Raw genomic sequence first — 23527 nt, 5'->3', positions numbered from 1 at the left:
GGATGCAGACGACCTGAATATGTCTTCTATCCTTTACTGTCCAATCCTGAACGTCGATTTCCTCACTTTTAAAAAAGAGGCTAATAGTTTCTGCCTACCCCGGGAGGTTATAGTTCATACCACATGAAATCAAATTGAAGAGTAGAAGAGCTTTTACAAAAATAACAAGCCCACAGATGGAAGGTGTCATTATTTCAGTTATTATTAGTTAGGAAGCTAACATTTAAGGATTCAAATCGTCTCTCTTCAGTGCAGGTGTAAGCATGATCCTCTACAGAAGAAGTTAGGGCGCCACTTGTCTAAGGTCATGCAGGACAAATTAGAATGTGCTACCCGCAGACAACTTTTTATATCATAACGTATAGGTTCAGCACCGCTCTTGCAATGAGCAGGTTTAGAGACAGGTTAAAACTGAAAGGAAAGCAAGGCTTCAATTCTCTTTTTATGTTGCTCCGTCGAAAGGTTATTGAGAAACAACGTGCTGTCGTTGAGTTTGAAGTCAATGAAGACGATGTTGATGCCCACTGGTATAAAGATGGCATTGAAATCAATTTCCAAATTCAAGAACGACACCAATATGTGGTGGAGAGAAGAATCCACCGGATGTTTATCTCTGAGACCAGGCATAGCGATGCTGGTGAATACACCTTCGTGGCAGGAAGGAACAGGAGTTCTGTTACTCTCTACGTCAATGGTAAGTAGAGATATTAACGTATTTTGTGGATCCTTCTGGAATAATCCTCCCCTTTAAATTCCTAAAGTTCCAATGGTTTCTAAGCAATTTCTAAAGAAGCCATGATACTCATATGTTTGCAGCCACATTTACTTTCACATTATGGTAAAGGGATAGCTGCTATTAAAGACTGTAAAGATGTCATTTCTAGAAAGTGCCTAGTGGATTAGTTGGTCAACATTGTTGAATCTCCATGGTATATCAATTTTTTTTTAAGATTTTACTTATTTATTCATGAGAGACACACACAGAGAGAGGCAGAGACGTAGGCAAAGAGAGAACCAGGCTCCACGCAGGGAGCCTGATGTAGGACTCGATCCCAGGTCTCTAGGGTCACGCCCTGGGCTGAAGGCAGGCACTAAACCACTGAGCCATCCAGGGATCCCCCAGTATATCAATTTTAATAGACCCTCCGTGGGTTTTCCAGATAGAGCTTTCAGCTGGTCTGCGCTTCGCCCCAGCTGCTTAAGTACTAGCAATGCTACCAAGCCCCAGGGGCATTTCCAGCCTCTCCTGTGTAGTGGGAAAATCCAGAAGTCTTCTTTGAGACTCCAGGGGGCCTAGAGAGCCGCAGGCAATATAGAGCCAGGTTTTCTCTGCCCCACACCCTGGGACCAGAGGCTCTTACTTTTACGGGGGATTCCAAGTCCTCAGAGGAGTGCCATTAAACCATCCACTTTCCTCTTTAGAAAACTTAGAGCTGAATCTGAGGTTGACCTAGAAGTGAGACTAACCTAAATACAGAAGAAAAAGGACTGCCCATCCCTATATTAACCTTGAGTCGTCCCTGAACAAATACCCCAGAAGCAGATGAAAGAACAGTGGCAAGCATCTCAAGTTAATAAAAATGAGCCATATTGCCAAACTTCCCATCATCCCTAGAAGGAAGACAAAATCATCATGGCATCCAGTTCTTATTATTTCTATGTTAATAGTGGGGAGACTGAGGCACAAAAAAGTAAAGGTCAGAAACTAGCCTCACAGAAGTCCTTTCTCCCCATTTCTGTATTCCATGAACTACCCATCTCCCCTCACTCATCCCAACACTGAGAAGATGCTTTAATTACCATAGCGGGAAAGTGAGGGTTTTTTTTTTTTTTAAGTCTACTTAATTGCCTTGAACTAGATCTGGAATAACACTTCTTTGTTTCATACTTACTGATTGTACCTCATTAGCATCTGTACATAAAGAAATGACTCACATATACACAAATACTTGCAGAACAAACAATCCTGGACGTGATGAGCCACATGGTTTGCCCAAATGATGTAAAACAGGTAGCATGTGGCAGTTGTTCTAACATTCTTGAGACTACTGCCCATCTCCACCCCCGCCCAGACCCCAGTAAGGAAAGGGGTGATCATATTATGTTGACAAGCTTAACACTCTGAACGACACCCCCTTACCAGACCTCGGATACCAGAAACATCTTTTTCTAAAGTTGTTCTCTCTCTCCGGGAAACTAACAAGGGTAGTGGAAAGGGAGGTGGGCGGGGGAGGATGGGGTGACTGGGTGACAGGCACTGAGGGGGGCACTTAACGGGATGAGCCCTGGGTATTATATATGTTGGCAAATTGAACTCCAATAAAAAAAATATACCAAAAAAAAAAAGTTGTTCTCTCTCTTTGAGGGCAACATTCCAAATGTTTTCTTCCCTCTTAGCACCAAGAATGTTCTAATACTCTGACACAAGTAAAGATCTCACAATTCCAAAGTTTTGTTTCTGAACACATCACCACTGGCCACGGATGAACATAGACTTTCACACATTCTCCCATGTTGTCACACTGTTTCACCAGCTGTTTGTTTTCATTCGCCCCCAGCGCCAGAACCACCCCAGATTCTGCAGGAGCTCCAGCCTGCAACTGTGCAGTCTGGCAAGCCCGCCCGCTTCTGTGCTGTGATATCTGGCAGACCACAGCCCAAGATTTCCTGGTACAAGGAAGAGCAGCTGCTTTCCACTGGCTTCAAGTGCAAATTTCTTCACGATGGGCAAGAGTACACACTTCTGCTCATTGAAGCCTTCCCAGAGGATGCGGCTGTTTATACCTGTGAAGCCAAGAATGACTATGGAGTTGCCACAACCTCAGCCTCACTCTCAGTGGAAGGTAGAAATGCCTTGGCTACCGCTCAGCCTAATATGAAACCTTAAGAAACCCGCCTTTGTGTTCTCTGTGTTTGTAAATACAATTTAGAGCTCATAAAATCAGGTTGCTCCCCAACTTTTAGAAAGTGCCCCACTGCCAGGTGAATTAAGATAAATCAGCATTCTCCATTCTGCTGGGGACTGTGGCTTAATCATTACAAATCCTGTGGTCCCTTTCTTAGTTCCAGAGGTCGTGTCTCCAGATCAGGAAATGCCAGTTTATCCTCCTGCCATCATCACCCCGCTTCAGGACACTGTCACTTCTGAGGGACAGCCAGCCCGTTTTCAATGCAGAGTTTCTGGAACAGGTAGGTTTATGAGCAAAGGTTTCATTGCTAATATCTACAAAGAACGGTCTGAGGAAAGTTTTCTCGCCTTTCCCTCCATCACAAACATCTCTCATGCATAATTTGATTTTAATGGGAATCTTGCAGAAGACTCACATGAATTACTGAATAAAGGAATAGGCCATGTTTTCTACCACTGAATGTATATCTAAGAATGGTTAAGGTGGTAAATTTTATATTATGTGGGGTTTTTTTTTAACCACAATGAAAAAAAGAACTTGATTGGTGTTTTCTGATGTTCAAAATATGTCATGTTCCCTTAGATAACTTTTGTTATCTCGTGAAAAAAATACAACAAAAACTACAATTATTATTCTATTAATATAATAGTACCTACATATATTTCAAAAGAAGAGTCTATTTATATGTAAGGCATTATTCAGTCTATGGACAGTGCTTGTGTGAAAAGGTATATTCCTTTGCAAGGCAGTAGCCTATAATATCAAAAATAGGAATCAGAGGTTGGATTTGAATCCTGGCTCCCCTGTGTGAACTTAGGCAAAGATAAGATTTCTATGCTACTCTTTCCTTCATGAATAAAGTAAGGATAGCATTGTGTTTAATCATAGAACATACATTTCACAAGGGCAGGGAGTCTGTCTTAGTACCTAGAATGTATTGCCTAAAAAGGCAATAGCTACTGGAAAGTAGGATCCTTGGCAGCAAGGGTGGGTCCTTGTCTTAGAGTAGCTTCATAGATAGTGTATATTCAATGAGTAACTGTTAACCGGACAAAAGAATGATTGTAAAATGACTAACACCAATCAGGATTGTGCTTGATAACACACACTAGCTCATGGCCCAGTGTTTATCACGTAGTAACCCGCGTGTGGGTTAGCTGTTATGCTCTTTATAATAGGGGCATGCTTCCCAGATATCCCTGCCCCTCCCCCAACCCCAGGAGTCTGGTCTTGGTAGAATGGAACAAAATGTCTGCAGCCATTTCAAGCTGATAATGATTGTAAATTTACCTTACATAAGGAAAAGGTAAATCAAGTTTATCCCAAATGAAAGTCACTCTCTCATTTGCTTGGCCTTTATGTATGATCACCAAAGGGAAAGCCTTAGAGCTTGGGCTTCTCACAGCATTCCTAGTAACTGTGGGGTGGTTATTATTATTATTATTATTATCATCATCATCATCATCATCATCATGCTTCTACCATTAGTTTATGACTCAATCTCTGCTCTGCCATGAGCCATTTTCCTGAACAAGTTAGTATTTCAATTGACGTTCTATGACCTGATGATTTCCCCCTCTGAGATGGAGATGCTGATCTAGAAACCAAATGGACCTATTTGATTTTTATGACATAATTAAAAGATATTATATATGTAAAGTACCTATAGGCATGGCTGGCAAGTGACTGGTGCTCAGTACATTAATTTTATTATAGCTGTAGAGGGGAATTATACAAACATGAAAGTCTAGTATTCAGTAACCAAAATGAACAAACACCATAGACTTGGTGACTCAAAACACAGAGTTTGAGAAGTACTAAATATCAAGAAATAGAGATTTATTTGATAATATCCTACTAACTCAATAAAAATGGGGTTTTAATATCAAACTCACTAAATTTATCCTTTGCATTTTGAGAGGCAAGTTTTCAAATCCATATACACATATATGGATTGTCTAAAGCACATCTTTACATAGTGTTTTTTGTTTATAAATAACATTATAGTTTTACCTTTAAAGTATTGCAAAAATATGTTCAAAGCCTTTATAAGACTCCAGTTGGGGTAGAAAGAAAAAATCTTTTCTATATGACTGACATCTTTAATTGTTTAAATGGACTTTATAAATTTGTGGATTACTATTTATGTATGGTGCTATTTATAACACACATAGAGGCTTGAGCATCCTCTTGCAAATTTATTTTCTATATGGCAAAAATTAAGTTCATAGTAGAATGTCCTTTTAAAAGCTTACCAAATGCCCCTGGGACTGAAAATATTTACACAACTTCCTCTGACCAGGTATTACCCTAGGAGAGTAAATCCACCCCTGCCTTCTACAAACTGGAAAAAAAATTTTGTGTCTTCAGAAATCCCAGTCATATCTTTTTGGAACTCAATACTTGCTTAAGTGTGAAACTTGATTGGCCTTGTGCAATCTGGTGGTACCTTTATGAGAAAGTTTTGCCTGTTGAAGGTCTCTGGTGCCACCTACTGATGCAAAAGCAATTTGGAAAGTAGAATTTTAAAACTTGTAATAAAGCTAGTTTTTTGCTAAGTAATATTTATTTTACATGTTATCAGTCAGTATCATTTGGAGGCTTACCGAGCAACAGCTAGCTAAATAAAATGATAAATAATTAGTCTAGCAATGATGGATGCTCATTGTTCATTTAAGTAGCTCTTCAGTTTTATTCGTTATTCATTTACTCATTGTTCATTTAAGTAGCTCTTCAGTTTTATTCTACCAATGTCAGCGTTCTTGCTATTGAAACATCACTTTAGCTGCTAGGGCTGCCAGGACCCGAGTTTGCCTTCCTGGAGCTCAGCGTGTGGGTGAGGAGATTAGATCCCAAGATTGTAAGTGCTATAACAAGCCATGTACTCAGTACTGTCTGTTTGCAAGACAGAGAGAGAGATGCATGGACTGGGCATTGACGAGTCAACAGGATCATTGACCACAATGGTGTTCTAGGCAGAGAATGACATTTACAAGTCAGAAAGGCCTACAAGAGTACTCCATGTGCTGGAAACGACGGTGGTTTAAGTATGGTTGGAAAGTTATGTAATAAGTGAAGGAGAAAGCCAGAAAGAGGGCAAGGGCAAGATCCTAGGGGTTTGGTATTCTGTGCTTAGGATTTTAGATTTTGTCGTCTTTACACTGAGGAGCAACTGAAGGATTTGTAAGCCTCTGAGTAACACGATCAGGTTTGCTCTCCAGGGACAATGCTGTGATAATGAAAAGAGGGATAGACAGATGTGGGAGGTGAGATCAGGTGAGGACCAAGGGAGAGGTCATCTTAATAGGCTTGGAGAGTGCTGACAAGGCCCTCAACTAGGGGAGTTGGGAGAAAGAAGGGTGTAGATTGTGGGAGAATTCAAGAAGTAGAATGAACAGAATTTAAAGACCATATACAATGGAGTGATGGAATGGGGAGCAGTGGCAGTGGGGTGGCCTCACAGAAGCCAAAAGAGGCCAGTGACCAACAGAGAGAGTGGCGGCCCAGTCAGAAGCACCAAAGCCATTACTGAGAGAGGTCTCACCTTTTAGCTCATTTATTGTTGGCAATGCATGCTTGTTCTAGGGCTTCATTCTGTTCACCAAAGGGTTTGTTGTAGGAATATGTGGAGAACCCCATAAGGAGGCGGACCAACTCTTCATCATTTCATTTCAATTGGGGTTTAACAGACAAACTAAATGGTTGTAGAATGATTGTTAAATTCCATGTGATGGAGTTCTCTATTATGTTCCATGGCCCTGTCTTGGGGCAAATTATTGAAGGCACTGCTGATCCCTTGGGGAGGGGGGTTAGACATTCTTGCTTAATGCCTGACTTGTGCCGGTAGTTTATAAAGCCCTTCCTGCATGTAAGTCATTTAAATCACACAGCAGTGCTTTTGCAATGAAGAGCTCATGAATTATTATGCATCTCAGTTTACAAATGAGAAAATTGGTCCAGAGAGATTAAATGATGGGTCTAAGATCACACAGCTGGGAAACTGTGGTATCGGGATTCCATTTTCTTCCTTACCTTGCCACCTAAGGAAGTGAAGAGATTTGTGTCTTTAAAAGGAGAACCTGTAGTTTATAAACAACTACCCTCATGGGCCTTCACAAACCAGTCAGTATCTGTGCTAAAATGCAAACAAATGCTAGCTGACTGGACTACTAGAGAATCCCCCCCCCCCCAATGGGTGGTATCGAGATAAGGAAGTGACGCAGTGATCATACTCCAAAAGCAAAAAGCCTTGGGTTGTGGCTTTTAAGAACTAGTGACTGAATAAATGTAAATCCCCTCTTGACTTATAGGGTGATTGTTTCAACAGAAGTATAATATTTTTTTAAGTTCTCATCACCTTAAACTGTAACAACAAAATATTATTTTATCTTTGCTTTTGGGTTATGTTCCACCATTTTAAGATGATTCAACTCTTTGTATGAGAAGAGCTAGTTTTATTATTATTTATTATTACTGCTATGATGAAAAAAGCCAACGATATCTAACATGCCCAAATTCGTTACTCTTTCTTTCAGTTTTAAAAATTATTTTTGCCGTGCTAAGACCTTTCAAGATTTGCTCATTGGTAATGAAAATATAGAAATTTTTCCTTCAGCCTATAGGGTGTCTGTTTTAGACTTCTGGGAATGCTGACCTTCTCAGCTCTGTTTTTTTTTTTTATCTTTGTACCCACCAGAAACACAGGTTGCCTTACTTCATGTCCCAGTAGGTGACCACAATCCTAGATCAGACCCATCATGATGACTATCTTTTTCTCGAGGTCTCTAACTATATCAAAACCTTGTCCCTGTTTCCACAGCATGACCTGCATGTGGTTAAAAAGAATATAACTAAAATTTTAAAATTTCAAACATTACAACCAGCTTATAAGCTGGATTTTTCTAAAATCATGTTTCTTTCTTAAAGATGAGAAGAAATCTTGTAAGAGTAGATGTGGCATGCCCCAGAAGAGAAATATGAAGCCATTAAGATGAATATGAAATGTAGTCACCAATACAATCAATACTGTGTTTGCAGGTAAAAATATCCACCACTTTTTGTGATTTAAATGTCTTTTTTATTCCTTTTGTGATGCAGATCTAAAAGTGTCTTGGTACAGCAAAGACAAGAAAATCAAGCCATCTAGGTTCTTTAGAATGACTCAATTTGAAGACACATACCAGCTGGAAATTGCTGAAGCTTATCCAGAGGATGAAGGAACTTACACTTTTGTTGCTAATAATGCTATGGGTCAAGTATCAAGCACAGCCAACTTGAGACTGGCAGGTACAGTAAACAACCTTAAGAACCATATTTAAATATGGATCTAATCTTACAACGTCAGTAACAGTCACTAAAGACTCCATGTAAACCATCGCTGGCCCTACAATTCTTTTAATGCAACTAATTGTTTCCATGTTATATGCTACATTCTCACTTTCCATTTATCCCATCTTATTATAGAATCACAAACCATCATTCCTTATTTTGCCCTGCTTTGTCTTTATGATGTTTTGTAGCGTATTGCTCTCCTTACCAGCTTTCATGCTTTCTGATCAGCATGTATCAGACTGGAGAGAAACATGCTAAAGAAAAAGGTAGATTTGTTTTCTCATTTAGCTAGGATGAAAAAAATTTTTTAAATGTATAATGTAAGCGTTACTATCCCCCCATTGTCCTGACACTATTCTGATTTCACAGAGGCTGCCGAGGATGACCTCAGGTCTGTACACCAGCTAGGTGTATTCACCATCAGTCAGAGAATGCCTGAAGGTTGAGGCGCCCAGTCCTAAGATGGTTTAGCATTTCTGATGGGGCTTAAAAGCAATCAGAAACACTTCCCTGGTAGTGGAGGGCACTTTGATTCAAAACAAGATAACACTACTTTTATACAGACTATTTTTGCTGGGCTAACTTAATCTATGTATTATGAATCATGTACAAATACATCAGGATTAAGGGAAATTTGGGGTTTTCTCTTCATTTTAAACACTATAATAATCATATATTTTCTTAATCAATTGAAAGTGGTTTACAAAATAGAAAATGTAATTTTACAACCAGAGGGGGAAAAATAAAATAAAAACAGAGACTAGGAATACCTGAACCAAATTGTGTACTTCATGACTGCCTTCACAAACAATATAGTGAACTTTCTTAGACTATTTATGTCTTGGCTTCTTTGCCTGGAAAGTGGAAGTGAACGTGTGTGACTTGGACATATGTTGACAAGATAATTAGGATTGGGCTGGATTCTAGTCCACCATAGAAATTTGCAGCAGATCTGTAGACAACTCCAAATGAGCTCCAGTTTCAATGCAGAGTAAGACATTAAAGGTTGGCGTGCTTCTTTTCAGGATTTAGCAAATTTGAAGAAGTTACATCAAACTCCCAATGGCATGTCTCTTCATCAGTTTCATTTAAGAAGGAGTCCCTTGGCCAAAAGCCCATCTTCATCCAGCCTCTATCAAGCCTCAGGGTGCACAGCGGGGAGACAGTCAGATTTCACGCAAGGGTTTTTGGCATTCCCAGGCCAGAAATCCAGTGGTTTCATAACCAGCACCCAATTCTACCAACAAAAGATGTAGTTTTCCATTTTGAGGAGTCCACAGGCATGGCTTTAATGCTTATAGTTGATGCTTACTCAGAGCATGCTGGCCAGTACTCTTGCAAAGCCACCAATAGTGCTGGGGAAGCCTCTTGTGCAGCTACACTCACAGTGACTCCAAAAGGTAAAGCTCATCTTGCTTTTTAAAAGACTTGGGTTTGCTTCATGCCTCCTACTTCCACTGTTACTAATGAGAGTCTCTGCTGTTTGTCTCACCGCATATTGTGGTCAGTCCATAATTTACTAATCTAGTAACACCCAGCAAGCCCTCCTGCGTTCTCAATTATAGGTTAACCTATACAGTTTAAATCTCTCTGACGTTATGTATTCTGTGCATTACATTAGTATTTTTTTAGGCATCAACATTGCTCGATGTGTTTACTTTTCTAAACATCTCACCCGTTGGATCATTAATGATCCATTTGCTGTATGATGTTTATACAGTATATGGAAGAAAGGGGATAAATGGTATTGGGGGGGGGGTTGGGAAAGAAAGAGAGACTGTGTCACTCTGGTTAGCTTCAGTGACAACCGAAAGAAGGACCCAGATTCCCTATGGCGGCCGCATGAGGCTTCATCATCCATTCATCACTGGATCACTGGGAAGGGACTTTCTTTCGTGTGACCAGACATCCCGGAGCACACTGCATCTGGCATGCTGCTTCCAAGCGACAATGACATCTTTCATCCTCATCTTCCATGCCGTTTCATGTTACTAACCTAGCCACGTACCACCGCTTAGATCTTAATATTCTTTTCTCTTTCTTGTCACCTGATCATACAGTGCGAGCCCTAGGTAGGCAGAGTTCTGGGAAAGATGTAAGAGAGCCCACCAAGTGCCAGGCAGTGGCAGATTCCGCTTTCACAAAGCAGGAGAGCAAAATGTCCCAAAGCGAAATTAAGTCATGTCAAGGATCATCATTCGAATACGAATACGAATCCCAGGTCTTTGAGAGTGTGTCTCAGAGCCCCACCCACACAGCGGCATCGGTGCACAGTGTAGCGCTGCGCCGCCGAGCATCCCTTGCACGCCCCGGGAACCAGGCCCAGGGGGCGGCGGGCGAGGCCCCGCAGATTCTCCGGCACCTGCAGGATCTGTCCGTGAGATGCGGCGACGCTGCTCGATTCCTCTGTGTTTTAAAAGACGAAGCTTCTGTTGAGGTCACGTGGACTCACCAAGGCGTAAAGATTGAGGCCTCTGGAAGAGTGAGGCCGTCCAAAAGTGGGAAGATTCAGCTTCTTACCATCAGCGACGTTCAGCGGGCAGACCAAGGGCTGTACAGCTGCCTGGTCCGCAACGACTATGGCCAGGAGACCTCGTCGGCCCGACTAAGCATAGAAGGTGCTTCTTTGCTGTTTAGCTATGACTTGCTTCATCTCATCCCCATCGCTTTACGCAGCTTTTCTGCCATGCAAATCAAGTCAATGAAAATGTTCATTAGCACAGCCCTAGCTTAGCACTCTGCGGATAAGTGGCCTGGTCACTGGTGGCCAGGCTTGTGACGAACAGTTACCTTCCCAGTCTAGACTCAAGGAAGTTTAACTATCAAATCTCATTTCAGAAGGTTAGAGTTTATTTCTCACATGTGCTGCTTTTCCTAATAGTTACCAAACGTGCTGCCTACAAAGTATACTGAAGAAGGTCAAGATGTTATCATTCATCGAGTATTAATTATTGATCGTTGTGCCTGATACTGTGCCGAGTTTAAATTTAATTATTTTAACATGAGGAGGCTCAAAAAGTCCCATCTGCCCTTTGTTTGCAGATCTGGAAGTTCTAGATGTTTACAAAGAGGTTATGAAAATAGCAAATTGGGCACTTAAAATGCCAGGGCCCTGTCTGGGCCAAGATTAGAAGTCTGTAGCTATTTCTCAGTAGAGATGATACTGCTTTACAGTCTCAGGTTCCCCTGGAATTGTAGAGTTATCTCAAGGCAAGATTATTGTTTTTTGTTGCTATCACACTAGATTTGCCACCATGTCTGAAAGGGCATGAATCAATTTGTCTTGGAAAATTGTCCTTTTATCCATGGACTTCCTCTTAGATACTAATGGAATGGGAAAGTTATTCTTCAGGGGCTAAAACCTCATGCTGTATGTCGGCAAGGTAAAGGATCTTCACTGAGTCCCATGGAAGGAAGCTGATGGAAGACACTCCAGCATCTCTAGAGGTCCATGGCGAACTGTGGCCTCAAGGTCTTTCCTGATCTGTCCATACCATTTTTGAGATGTTAGGGATGAGCAGGGGATAAGTACCCTGCCATGTGACAGCCATCTTGGCTCTGAATTTTGTAACAGGTTCATGCATCATTTAATATATCTGTAATCCTCACTCACCCACGGGAGTCTTTCTTCCTTCTTAATCTGACATTTTGCTCTGTAGCTATTTCTGGTAATATTTGTGTAGTCCTCCAATATCTCAAGAACTGAGGTCTAGTTATGCAAATTAATTGGAAAACTCTACCATCCAGAGAGCTGACCCTCACTGTCACCATAGCTGCTGGCTACTGCAATAATCACACGGAGTGACAATTTATCTGGAGGTGACGCAGGTGCCAATTGTGACAGTTTCTGCAGCCATATAATTGGGGGTTGGCTGTGTTGTGGAAGTAGGAGTAATGTAGGTCTTTCAACTTGCTTCCTAAGGAATCTAGGGCCACAGTACATGTTTGATCGTCATGTTGCCAGAGTGGATTTGAGCTGGACATTTTTGCCACAGGGTGGCCAGTTCACTCGGTCCTAATTAATTACATTATTAAAGTGTTCTTGGCACATGAGCAGTTTTCTCTTGGAAAGTCCAGGCTGCCTTTCTTGTACTTAAGAGAGTTGAAAGATAATGCCATTTAAGTATTTGAAGACTGAAGGATCGGGCACAGTTGTCTAATTATTGAACATGAGACCAGTCCTTATATGTTCCTCTTTTTACTTTGGCCTTATAACTTGATGTAGGCTGCACAGTTATCTACGATCAAGTAGGAATGTAAAACCCTGTAAGTCTGTTCAAGTAGGGTTCTTCTGTGCATAATAAGCCTAGGTATATCCTATATTAGTTTGGGGACTAACATGCTGCTTTCCTTCTCATCCTAATGACATGTCACCTTCTCTAAATTCAGCATGTGATCTACTCTTACAAACACAGCTAATGTATTCCTTTTCCTAACTTTATTCTCACCTAGCAAAAGAATCGCAAACCAGAGCAGTTACAAAAATTGCCCATGGTTCAGACATTAAAAGTATTAAAACACTCAAAGCGTCACAAATTAAAACAACCCATGAAGTAAAGAGAGAATCATCAAAGAAAACATCAAGTTTGTCGTTCACTTCATGCCAAAGCCCACAAGGAAAGGAGAAGCCGGGGAGCCTGTGCGTGGTGCCTCACAGGTGGACGGAAGATTGACGGACACCAGGGCACCAGCCCTGCTCAAGAAGCTGCTCCAGAGATGATTGCGTCTAAAGCCTGCGCCTTTTCCCTATCTAATAAAAGCCATTTTTTGAGTTGAAGACTCTTTGTTTTACTCCTTAACATGTAATCAGACTTTGTGTAGTTTAAACTTTTAAACGTGTCCCAAATCAAAGGAGTATTTACTAGCAGGAAACACTTTATTCTGCAGGAACACCTAAGACTAGCCCTCGGCAAAAAGTGGCAAGTTAGAAAATGCATGTTCCTTCTCTGTGTGACTCCATCTCTTAGCAAATGTTCAGTTGATAGGACATTTAAAAAAAAAAAAAAAGAATATTCCTGTAGTTTGTGGATTGCTTTTTTGAATGCATGTAAAGGCATGGGGAATTATAGAACTAAAAGTGGTAATTTCACAGAGAACCTAAAATAAAAATGTTTTAAAATCTCTCTGCCAACATTGTCATGTACTCTATCAGTTCATTGATTTGTTTGGCATGGATTTTGGGGGTGCATTTAGAGGATGTAGTTTTCAATTACCAGAATAAAGAGAAAATTGTAATTGTATGAATGTATGATTCGAGGCAGGAAGTATATGGCATTAATCATTAAAATCTCCATATATGTTTTTCCATTTTAGCCCCAGAATCAATTTTGCACGGGAGGATTGAAGAACAGATTGAGGTGGAGATGAAAGGTATTGTTATATTGGATGTGAGATTTAAGTAGAAATTCTGAAGGATTAATAGAATCCTTGAGCTGCCTATTTCCCCTTAGTAATATTGAGAAAAATGACATAGATGTACAAATATATCTCTTAGAGTATATATTACTATGTCGCATGCCTGGTTTAGTATGCTGATGGTTACATGCATTTCACAGTAATTTGTTTGATGGTAATTTAAAGTCTTATATTTAAAATTTATCAGCCATATTCCACTTCATGTTTGCAGCCATTTTCAAAAGCGCGTATTAGAAAAAGTTGTCATCTTAATGCATGAAATCAAGAAGTAAAAGTTTGTTTTCGAAATCATGGTGAATTAAATTGAACAATAGGCAATAACCTAGCTGTCATTCTCAGAATGCAATGTCACGAATGAATTATGATTGAAATGCGACTTTATTTAGGGTGTGTGAAAATGTTACATTCCCATTCTGGTGGACACTTCACGCACATACATCATCTTAACATTGATATGTCTCTTACACTGGCTTGCAGATAGCTGCCTTACGTGATCCTTATTGCCTGCTTTTCTTTGCATAACATTGTGACTTTATGGCTGTATTAGTTCGAATAAACGCCTTCTCATTTTATTTTAGCTAATTACTTATGGTTATAGTTCTTGTAGATATTTTTTAAATAGTGAATTCTCAAAAATATAATAATTTACTCTATAATCAAAAGGATCAGAAAGGGCGTTTATTCCACTCTCTGCAAGTCAGGTAAGATTTTCCTCTTAGCCATCAAAAGAACAAAGTTTTCCTGCTCCCCAAACAAACATGCACAGGAACATGTTATTTTGAAATGCATTTTTGCTTGTTCAAGAAGAAATTTCAACAGTCTGAAGAAAAGACCAGACAACGAACGATTTTCGTGTCAGAATCTTTTAAACAGAGCATGGTGTTGCGTTTATTCGAACAAATATGGTGAGTGAACTTTTTTATGGATTTGTGAGAATCTGTAGCATGCATTTTATTTCATTTCCTATTTTGCAATTTCATTTATTTTCAACTTTTTCAAGGACTATGGAAAATAGTAAAATGCTTTATAATTTACTTTTTTTTCAGAGTTGTTCTCCGAGGGGGAATCTGAACATTCAGAAAGAGATACACGCGATGCCTTTTCAGATTCTGAAGACGTGGGCCATAGCTCCATGGCGGCTAAAAGATATGCAAGTCGAATATCCTCTACAAGCTCCTGGCCTGAATATTTCAAGCCTTCTTTTACCCAAAAACTTGTGTTTCAGTATGTTCTAGAGGGTGATCCCGTTGTTTTTACATGTAAATTAATTGCTTGTCCAACTCCAGAAATAACTTGGTTTCATAACAATCGACCTATTCCAACGGGTCTTCGACGGGTTATAAAAACTGAGAGTGACTTACATCATCACTCATCCAGCTTAGAGGTTAAAAGCGTCCAAAACAGAGATTCGGGAAGTTATAGATTGTTAGCAATTAATAGTGAAGGCTCTGCTGAATCAACAGCCTCATTGCTTGTTATGCAAAAAGGGCAAGATGAGAAATGTTTAGAATTTCTAAAAAGGGCAGAACAGACACATGGAAATATGGAGGCATTAGCTGAAAGGAGAGAAGAGAGGATAAAAGTTGGCCTGAGGTTTACTGGCTCTCCCTTTAACAAAAAACAGGATGTAGAACAGATGGGAATGGTGCGAACTATACACTTTAAGACAGTAAGTCCAGGCAAGAAAACTGACTTTCTGTGTGATGAAGAATATTTAGAAAGTAAATCTGACATAAGGGAATGGCTGAATGTAGGGGCAAGCTTCCTGGACGAGGAGACCAAAATAAAGTTGCAACGTTTACGGGAGGCTAGAAAAATGTTAATGGAGAAAAAGAAGTTACCTTTTTCAGATATGCCATCTGAAATAAGCTCAAGAACTCTGAGAAGTGAAGCTAGTGATAAAGACGTTCTGTGCTCTAGAGAGGAGATGGAAGGCAGGTTTGTATCTGATCTAGCCGAAAATAGGGATAGGGTGGATCATTCATGCGAGGGGATTGTCCAAAATCCACAGGTCCTTCCTAATCAAATGGACCAAGATGTAGAATCTGGAGAGCCTCCCATAAACTTTCAAACCACTGTTGATGAAGAAATCCTCCAGACTGAAACAAGAATGAGCCAAGAGCTATTTTTAAGAGAAAGTCCCCAAGAAGACCATTTTTATGGTAGGATTCTGGTAAGTGAGGAAACCCAAGCAGAAGAACAATTTGAAGGAATTATGACCAAAACTGAAATTGGAGCATCATCTAGATACATCACTGCTATAAATAAGAACGAGGAACTATATGAGACACCTGAAGAGGTGTCCCAACTTATTATGCCACATGCCAGTGAAGCTTTTGGGGCAGTTATGAATATTAAAGAAAATGTAGAACTGGATAGTGAGAGAATAAGAGAGGATGACTTGAGCGAATTGCAGCACTCTACTTCCATGGAAACCGATGAATTCCAAACTGCGCGAGAAGGAAAAACCACAAGATTTTTGGAAAGCTCGTTCCAAAGGCATCCGCAACGTTGCCCACCTTCATTTCTTCAAGAAATCGAATCTCAAGAAGTTTATGAAGGTGACAGTTGTAAATTTGTGTGTCACTTTCAAGGATACCCTCCACCCATAGTGACATGGTATAACAATGATATACCAATCCCACGCAACAGAGGCTTTATCGCGCAGACCTCAGAAAACTACTCAATACTAACTTTTTCTTCTGTTCATCCTCAAAATGAAGGTTCTATTACCTGCGTGCTGTTTAACCAATATGGAACAGTAAAAACAACGGGTATACTTAGAGTGATGGCAAAGCAAGGGCATGGTGTCGAAGCACATTCGGTACCAGTGTTGCACGAGTATACGGATGAGGAAGAAGAGTTGGTGATGGTGTTTGACCAAACAAAAGACATCCAACCGCCTTGGAGACAAAAGCGCAAAAAACATCTCCAGATGTTACAAACCAAACCCCCAGTTCCTCCCTCTGCAGACGCAGAATTGCTTTCCTTTCCTGTAGAAATTCAGGTAACAGCAGCTACTCCGACCCCAGAGCATGAGAAAGAGTCAAGAGAATTGTTTCACGCTGAGGAATCAGAAACTAAAGCAACATCTCAAGATGAGGCCCCTCAGTCACCAAAACACAAATTTATATTTTCAGCTGATATCACTAATGAGCCACCAAAAATGTTACAGGAAATGCCAAAGCATACCAGATGTAGAGAAGGGGATTCCATCGTATTCGAATGTTTATTGTCTGGTGAGCCCAAACCAGTTGTAACGTGGTTTCAAAACGGACTCCTTTTAAAGCAGGACCAGAAGTTTCAGTTTGAAGAAATTAATTTTAGCTACAGGCTATATATTAATGAGATCAATTCTCAAGATTCTGGAAAATATAAATGTGTTGCTGAAAACAGTTCAGGAACCGTTGAGAGTGTTTCGAATCTGACAGTGGAACCTGTCACTCATAGGGAGTATAGTCAATTAGAAAACATTGGTGGGATTTATGCAAAATATTCCAAAGATCAGCAAATTCAGGGAAAATCTGTAAGGGCGCATTTTTATGATCATCCACCTGGTCCTTTTATTCCCCAGTCCAGGATACAAGAACATTCTGTAAGGGAATATTTTCAAAGCCTGGAGACAGTTGGACAGATAGACCAGAAAGGCCAGGTTCATTGCACATATTCCAGAGAAAAACTACCCAGATTTATGCAAGGTGCTGCTGGAGCCATAAAAATCAACAAGCCTGTCAGAGCCAAACTCATACAGGGTCAGAGTGAGGGGAGAGAGGGACGCAGAAATGAAAAATCCAAGCTGTACCAAGCAGAAGGTACTGTTTATCCATTTGTCGATGATTTCAGCGAAGCTGAAAAAATTAGGCAAGAGGTAAAAAACGATTTCAGAAAACCTGGTGAAGCAGAATGGGAAAATGTGCAAGAATATGCCCAAAGTGACTCTTTACGACATAGCCAGTCTGAGAGAACTCCTGATAGTTACAATCCAACAGCTTCATCTCTGGAGTATGAAGAACCCCTTGGTGAAGAGCGACACTACCTAGGGAAAAAGGTGAAGCATAGAATCATTGCATTTGAAAAGTTACAACACGTAGAAAAAGGAGTTCTAGAAAAAAGGCTTACCAGGAAATCATTTGTCAGTCCCCCTCAGAGGAAGCTTGGTGACAGGAACTTGCCATTACCAGGAAGAGAATCGGGATCCAGTAACCTAAATGCAAATATGTATCGGGCAGACACAAGGTCTCCCAACGCCGAACCCGATTCATCTGACGTTGTAATGAATTTAAAGCCACTTTCTTCTCAGACTTGGAAGGAATTTGAAGTAGAAGAGAGGGAACAAGAGAAAGAACTAGGTCTTACAGATCAGTCTGCAATTTCTGGAAGGGCTGACCACGAAGCAGCTATTACATTTGACTTGAAGCAGTTCTACTCTCAAGTAGAAAGTGCAGATCTAGAATTCCAAGCTTCAGCTGGTGGCCAACCAGGAGCAGCTTCTTCTAAAATCCAACATCCTGCTTCTGAAGTAGCTGATACTGGGAACATTGTATTTGATCTAAAACAAATGTATTCTCACCTAGGAGATGCAGCTATGGGGTTCCAAGGGCCAGAGACCAGGCAACAGGAGACACCTTATAAAAAAGAAATCTCTGGCACAGAAGCATTACAACCTGAGACACAAGATACCTCTGAAAGTGTGCTAAGTGACACACTTCCCACCCCCGAAATGTCTTCCGGTCAGGAGTTTTCAGATAGGACTGCGATAGAGAAAAGTCATTTTGATGAAAATACCCTTTATTTGGAAAAACACATAGAGGAACATAACTTAGAAATTTTAAATCCTGATATTCCCCTTAAATCCTTTTCTGAAGAAACCCACGGTGAACCACATGCCCTACGTCAAACCTCCTCTGCTGATGTGGGAGAGGCTTCTGTTTCTGAGGGAAAAAGTTCTCTGGAAAACGGAGGTAGAAGTTTCATTTCACATTTGAAAAAAGCAGCAAGTGAGGAAAATCTCTTACAGGTCCACGAGAAGGAAGAGCACACTCTGGCACCCGAGCTGGCGTCGTTTCAGGACCAGGATGGAGCGACACAGGGGTATGTCACTGGAACTTTGGGAGACAACGAAGGGGATGTTCACGAGCAACAGCAGAATCCAAATGAACAAATAAGGGCAAACTTTGATGCCTTTGGGCAGGAAAAATGTTACGAAGAAGTTCAAGTTCGGAAAGAAATTTCTCTGTCCACTACTGAAGGAGAGAAGATAGAAACTGGTTTTTCTGAAAATCTTCCTAAACCAGATGAGGCACATACAACAGAAGCAATAGACCCTGAGGCCTCTCTAGCACAATATTTACTTGCTGCTGGAAAGCACCAAGTTCCTGAAACTAAAGACCCCAAACCCAAGGCAAAGCCTGTCCAGCGTGAGTCAGTCATGTCGATGGAGGTTGAAGAAGTAACTTTCCACACCGTGTATGAATACTACAGCCAACAACAGGACTCATTAGGCCGCCCGTTTTCTCCTGAATCTGACATTTCGATCGACGTGGGAAGTATAAGCAGTGAAGAAATCTCAGAGTTAGATCAGTTTTATACGCCACCATCCTCTGTTGAACATTTTGAGACTCCAAAGGCTCCTGATTTATATTTTACTCCTTCAGACACAACCAGACAGTCCGCAACGAATTCAGGGGGTGACACCATGGAAAGAGCCACACCCTTAGAGGAAGCTGGCGAGAGGTACTCCACACCTTCCGAAGGCGAGGTAGCGGAGAGATATTGCACACCCCCAGGGGAGGCCTTGGAGAGATATGCTACACCCCCAGGGGAGGCCCTGGAGAGATATACTACACCCCCAGGGGAGGCCCTGGAGAGATATACTACACCCCCAGGGGAGGCCCTGGAGAGATATTCCACACCATTAGGAGAAACAGTTGAAGGACATCCTATTCCTACTGGAGGACCAAATCCCACTGGAAACCTTAAAAGGTATCCATCAAAAATAGAAAGGGAGGACAGTACACCAAATGAACATTTCCATACTCCCACAGGAGAGAGGAGCTCCGCTAACGAACTGGGGCGCTCCGATTCATTCGGCACCCCCAGTGAAGCCATCGAACCAAAAGACAATGAAACGCCCCCGTCGTTCATCGAACCTCTGACCAGAAGGAAGATCTACGAGAACACAACACTGGGCTTCATTGTTGAAGTTGAGGGCATTCCAGTTCCTGGTGTGAAATGGTATCGAAATAAGTCTCTGCTGGAGCCAGATGAAAGAATCAAAATAGAAAGGGTGGGCAATGTGTGTTCTTTGGAAATTTCCAACCTTCGCAAAGGCGAGGGCGGAGAGTACATGTGCCATGCTGTGAACATCATAGGGGAAGCCAAGAGCTTTGCAAAAGTAGACGTCGTGCCCCAGAAAGAGAGAGCGGTGGCGCTCCCGCCTCCAGTCACACATCAGCACGTCATGCAGTTTGATTTGGAAAACACACCATCGTCAAGAACTCCGTCCCCTCAAGAGATTGTCCTGGAAGTGGAATTAAGTGAAAAAGATGTGAAAGAATTTGAGAAGCAAGTGAAAATCGTCACAGTCCCTGAATTTACTCCCGATCATAAAAGCATGATTGTGAGTCTGGATGTTCTACCGTTGAATTTAGCGGATCCAAGTATGGCTTCAAGGGAGGAAGAAGACAGAGATTTAAAAATTGATTTAGAAGTATTTGAAATGCCTCCTCGCTTTATAATGCCCATTTGTGACTTTAAAATTCCCGAAAATTCAGACGCTGTGTTCCGATGTTCGGTCATAGGCATCCCAAGCCCAGAAGTGAGATGGTATAAGGAATACATGTGCATTGAACCCGATAATGTCAAATATGAGATCAGCGAGGAGGCTGGAAGTCACACCCTCAAAATTCGCAACTTCTGTCCATCTGACAGCGCGACCTATAGGTGCAGGGCTGTGAATTGTGCAGGGGAGGCCATCTGCCGGGGATTCCTCACCATGGGAGATTCTGAAAGGTTTGCTCTGACGACCAAGAAGAGCAAAGTGACCTTAAGCAGCTTGAAGGAAGAACTGGTCTTAAAGAGCAAATACTCAGATAGCTTTTTTGAATTTCAGGTGGTGGAAGGGCCTCCCAGGTTTATCAAAGGGATTTCTGACTGTTACGCACCGTTAGGCACAGCAGCTTATTTCCAGTGTTTGGTCCGGGGCTCTCCGAGACCCACGGTTTACTGGTACAAAGATGGGAGGTTGGTGCAAGGAGCACGGTTCAGTGCCGAGGAAAGTGGCATAGGGTTCCACAACCTGTTCATAACGAGCTTGGGGAAAGATGACGAAGGGGAGTACAGGTGCGTGGCCACGAACAAGTCAGGGATGGCAGAGACCTGTGCAGCCCTCACCCTGACTTAGTTTCTAGTGCAACGTGTCACTGCCTCAGTAATTATTAATCCCATCTGAGCGCTTCCAGATTTTCCAAAGTTTGTAGATCCAGTGAATTTCCAAATAGGCCCACTCGACCCGAATTTGATACCTGGAAAATCCCTGGGAAAATACTTTCTCTGTGTAGAACTCTCCTGTTTGTAGCCCATGTAAATATCCTGTGATCCCAACTGTGCAACCATCACTGTGTCACCTCTGCTGTGAATCATCGAGCACGATTAAAAATCTCCGTGGCTACCTACCTGTCTGTCCCACTGCTTTACCCTCGTTCGCCTTCCACGAAAGAGTTTCAGTAGAATGCATTCTCTTTTAGCAGATAAACTAAGTAAAGTAACACATAGGATGGAAGCCCGGGTCAGATGACCACGCTGACAAATCGGTAAGGTAAATCTCCCCTCTGCTCTGAGTAGAAGTCATTTTTGAAATTGTCGCCCCTTCGTATCCAAATCCAGGCTTACTGACTTGGACTTAGAACAGACAAACGGCAGAAACCAGCTTCACCCAGCTGATCACTAACCCTATAATCTGCTTTACCTTGCGACCTTAATATATTTGTTCGGCTCTTCGAAAAATATTTTCACTATTAATATCCCTCTTCCTAAGTGTTTATAACTCTCGCTGGCTTTGAAGGGACCAATGGTGCTTTCTTTGTGGGTGGAGTTCAGCTAGACGTTTGGACATTGGCAAAATATGCAGAGAAAGATCTTTCCACTTTTGAGAATACTCCATTTTCTCGATTGTTAAAATATCGTCAGGTGTTAAATGCAGCATTCATTTGATATTGGCCTGGAGAGGAGAGAATATTACAATATTACATTTATAGAGAGATTTTTATTTTTTTCTTTTATTTTTTTATAAATTTATTTTTTATTGGTGTTCAATTTGCCAACATAGAGAATAACACCCAGTGCTCATCCCGTCAAGTGCCCACCTCAATGCCCGTCACCCAGAGATTTTTAAACCATAGTCCAATTTCAGAATCTTTAGCACTAGGAAATAGAAAGTGGGACATTTTTAGTATTGAGCAATATGGTCATTTGTATTTCAGATTATGAAATTTCAGATTATATGCAAATAACAGGATAGTAAGCCTTCCTGTCATTTTTAAACAAATTAGAAATTTTTAAAACTAATTAGAAATTAAGAAACATTCAAATTTAAGATATATATATCTCTAAAGCGACTTCGTTTTCCAAAATTATAATTCTTAATAAATTTATAAAATTCTTAACAATGTATCTGTGTATCACTGTAAACCTGAATCTTCTCACAAAAGATGTAATAAATATTAAAAAATCAGTTTTCGTATCAGAAAATGAGGGGTTGGGCCAAAAGACCTCAGAGATGATTGCTTAATTCTATGATTCGGTATTGTTCCAGTGGTAACTTTTCTTAATATAACTTAGGATAAATTTTAGTTTTGTAACAAATGATGAGAATTTAATAGAATATAGTAATGGAGATAGGAATCTTTACTCCCTCCAGCTCTAAATTACTCACTGTTCCCTAATAGCTGGATTTTTTCCCCTGCATCAGGCAACTTTTATATACCATGCTCATATTAAACATATTGTTCTTGATTCTAAAAAATTAAACAATTTAAATTTAATTTTCATGAGAATTCATATATTCAAAGTTCGTTTCTTTCACCTATCAGCTTTTTATTCCCACAATAGGATTCCCTTCAAGCCTTCCAAATTGAAGGAATAATTGAGAGAATGTGCAGGATACGGACAGAGCAGACAGGCTTACACCCCTTCCCACTACCCCTCCTCCCCCAAACATCTCTTCTACCTGTTTTGAGTCATCATTACTCACCCAGATAGATATACTGTTGTGGAACAATCATTTCTGTTTCAACCAGGGAGCACACAATATCTGTGATAAGCAGTATAGGTATAGTGTAATATAGCTCATCATAAATCCCTGAAATAAAACTAATTCTCTAGTGTAAGGACTTAGGGATTTATTCTACTCCTAGTAACAAAATGGATGTTTCAATGAATTAGAGATTCTGGTCATGACAAACATGACAATAGCTGATATAGTAACAGTTCAAAACCTGTTTAAGGAAAGGAAGGAAGGAAAGAAGGAAGGAGGGGAGGAGAGGGAAAAACGTTGAAATGCCTTATTGAATTTGCAAGAAGGAAGAGTTTGAATTTGCTCATTAGAATTCTTTTAGTCTCAATGCATTGAATTGAGGATATTTTGAATAAAAATGACTGAATAAGGAAAAACAAGCCTTGCCTTACTTGGCTTACTTATTGTTGTAGATAATTAAATGGAATTTTTTTCTGATTCAATGGCACATAACTTAAGCCTGAAATATTAATTTATCTGTTGCTGGATAAAGAATTCATTGTATTATATGTAGTGAGTTTAGACATAATTATTAGCCGCTTCTACTTCATGCATTTTTAACTGTACCTTTCATGTTTCA

The 23527-nt window shown here is 40.7% G+C and overlaps 1 protein-coding gene across 28 annotated transcripts in view; it reads left to right on the top strand.

Moving 5' to 3' along the window:
- The window catches only part of LOC121501618 (titin-like), a 281158-nt gene that overhangs the window by 43312 nt on the left and 214319 nt on the right, over positions 1–23527 (top strand). For 27 of the 28 annotated variants that reach the window (XM_041773882.1, XM_041773881.1, XM_041773880.1 and 24 more), the window contains 5 exons: positions 463–694; positions 2559–2843; positions 3064–3189; positions 8007–8195; positions 13554–13610. In XM_041773882.1, the coding sequence (XP_041629816.1) occupies positions 463–694; positions 2559–2843; positions 3064–3189; positions 8007–8195; positions 13554–13610 (889 nt within the window). Of the gene's footprint in view, positions 1–462; positions 695–2558; positions 2844–3063; positions 3190–8006; positions 8196–13553; positions 13611–14701; positions 21325–23527 lie in introns of those variants that run through there. The other variant, XM_041773883.1, reaches the window with a different exon arrangement.

This window comes from Vulpes lagopus, chromosome 11 (genome assembly GCF_018345385.1).
Source record: "Vulpes lagopus strain Blue_001 chromosome 11, ASM1834538v1, whole genome shotgun sequence".
Classification (NCBI taxonomy): Eukaryota; Metazoa; Chordata; class Mammalia; order Carnivora; family Canidae; genus Vulpes; species Vulpes lagopus.
This window is presented reverse-complemented; position numbering and strand designations above follow the sequence as displayed.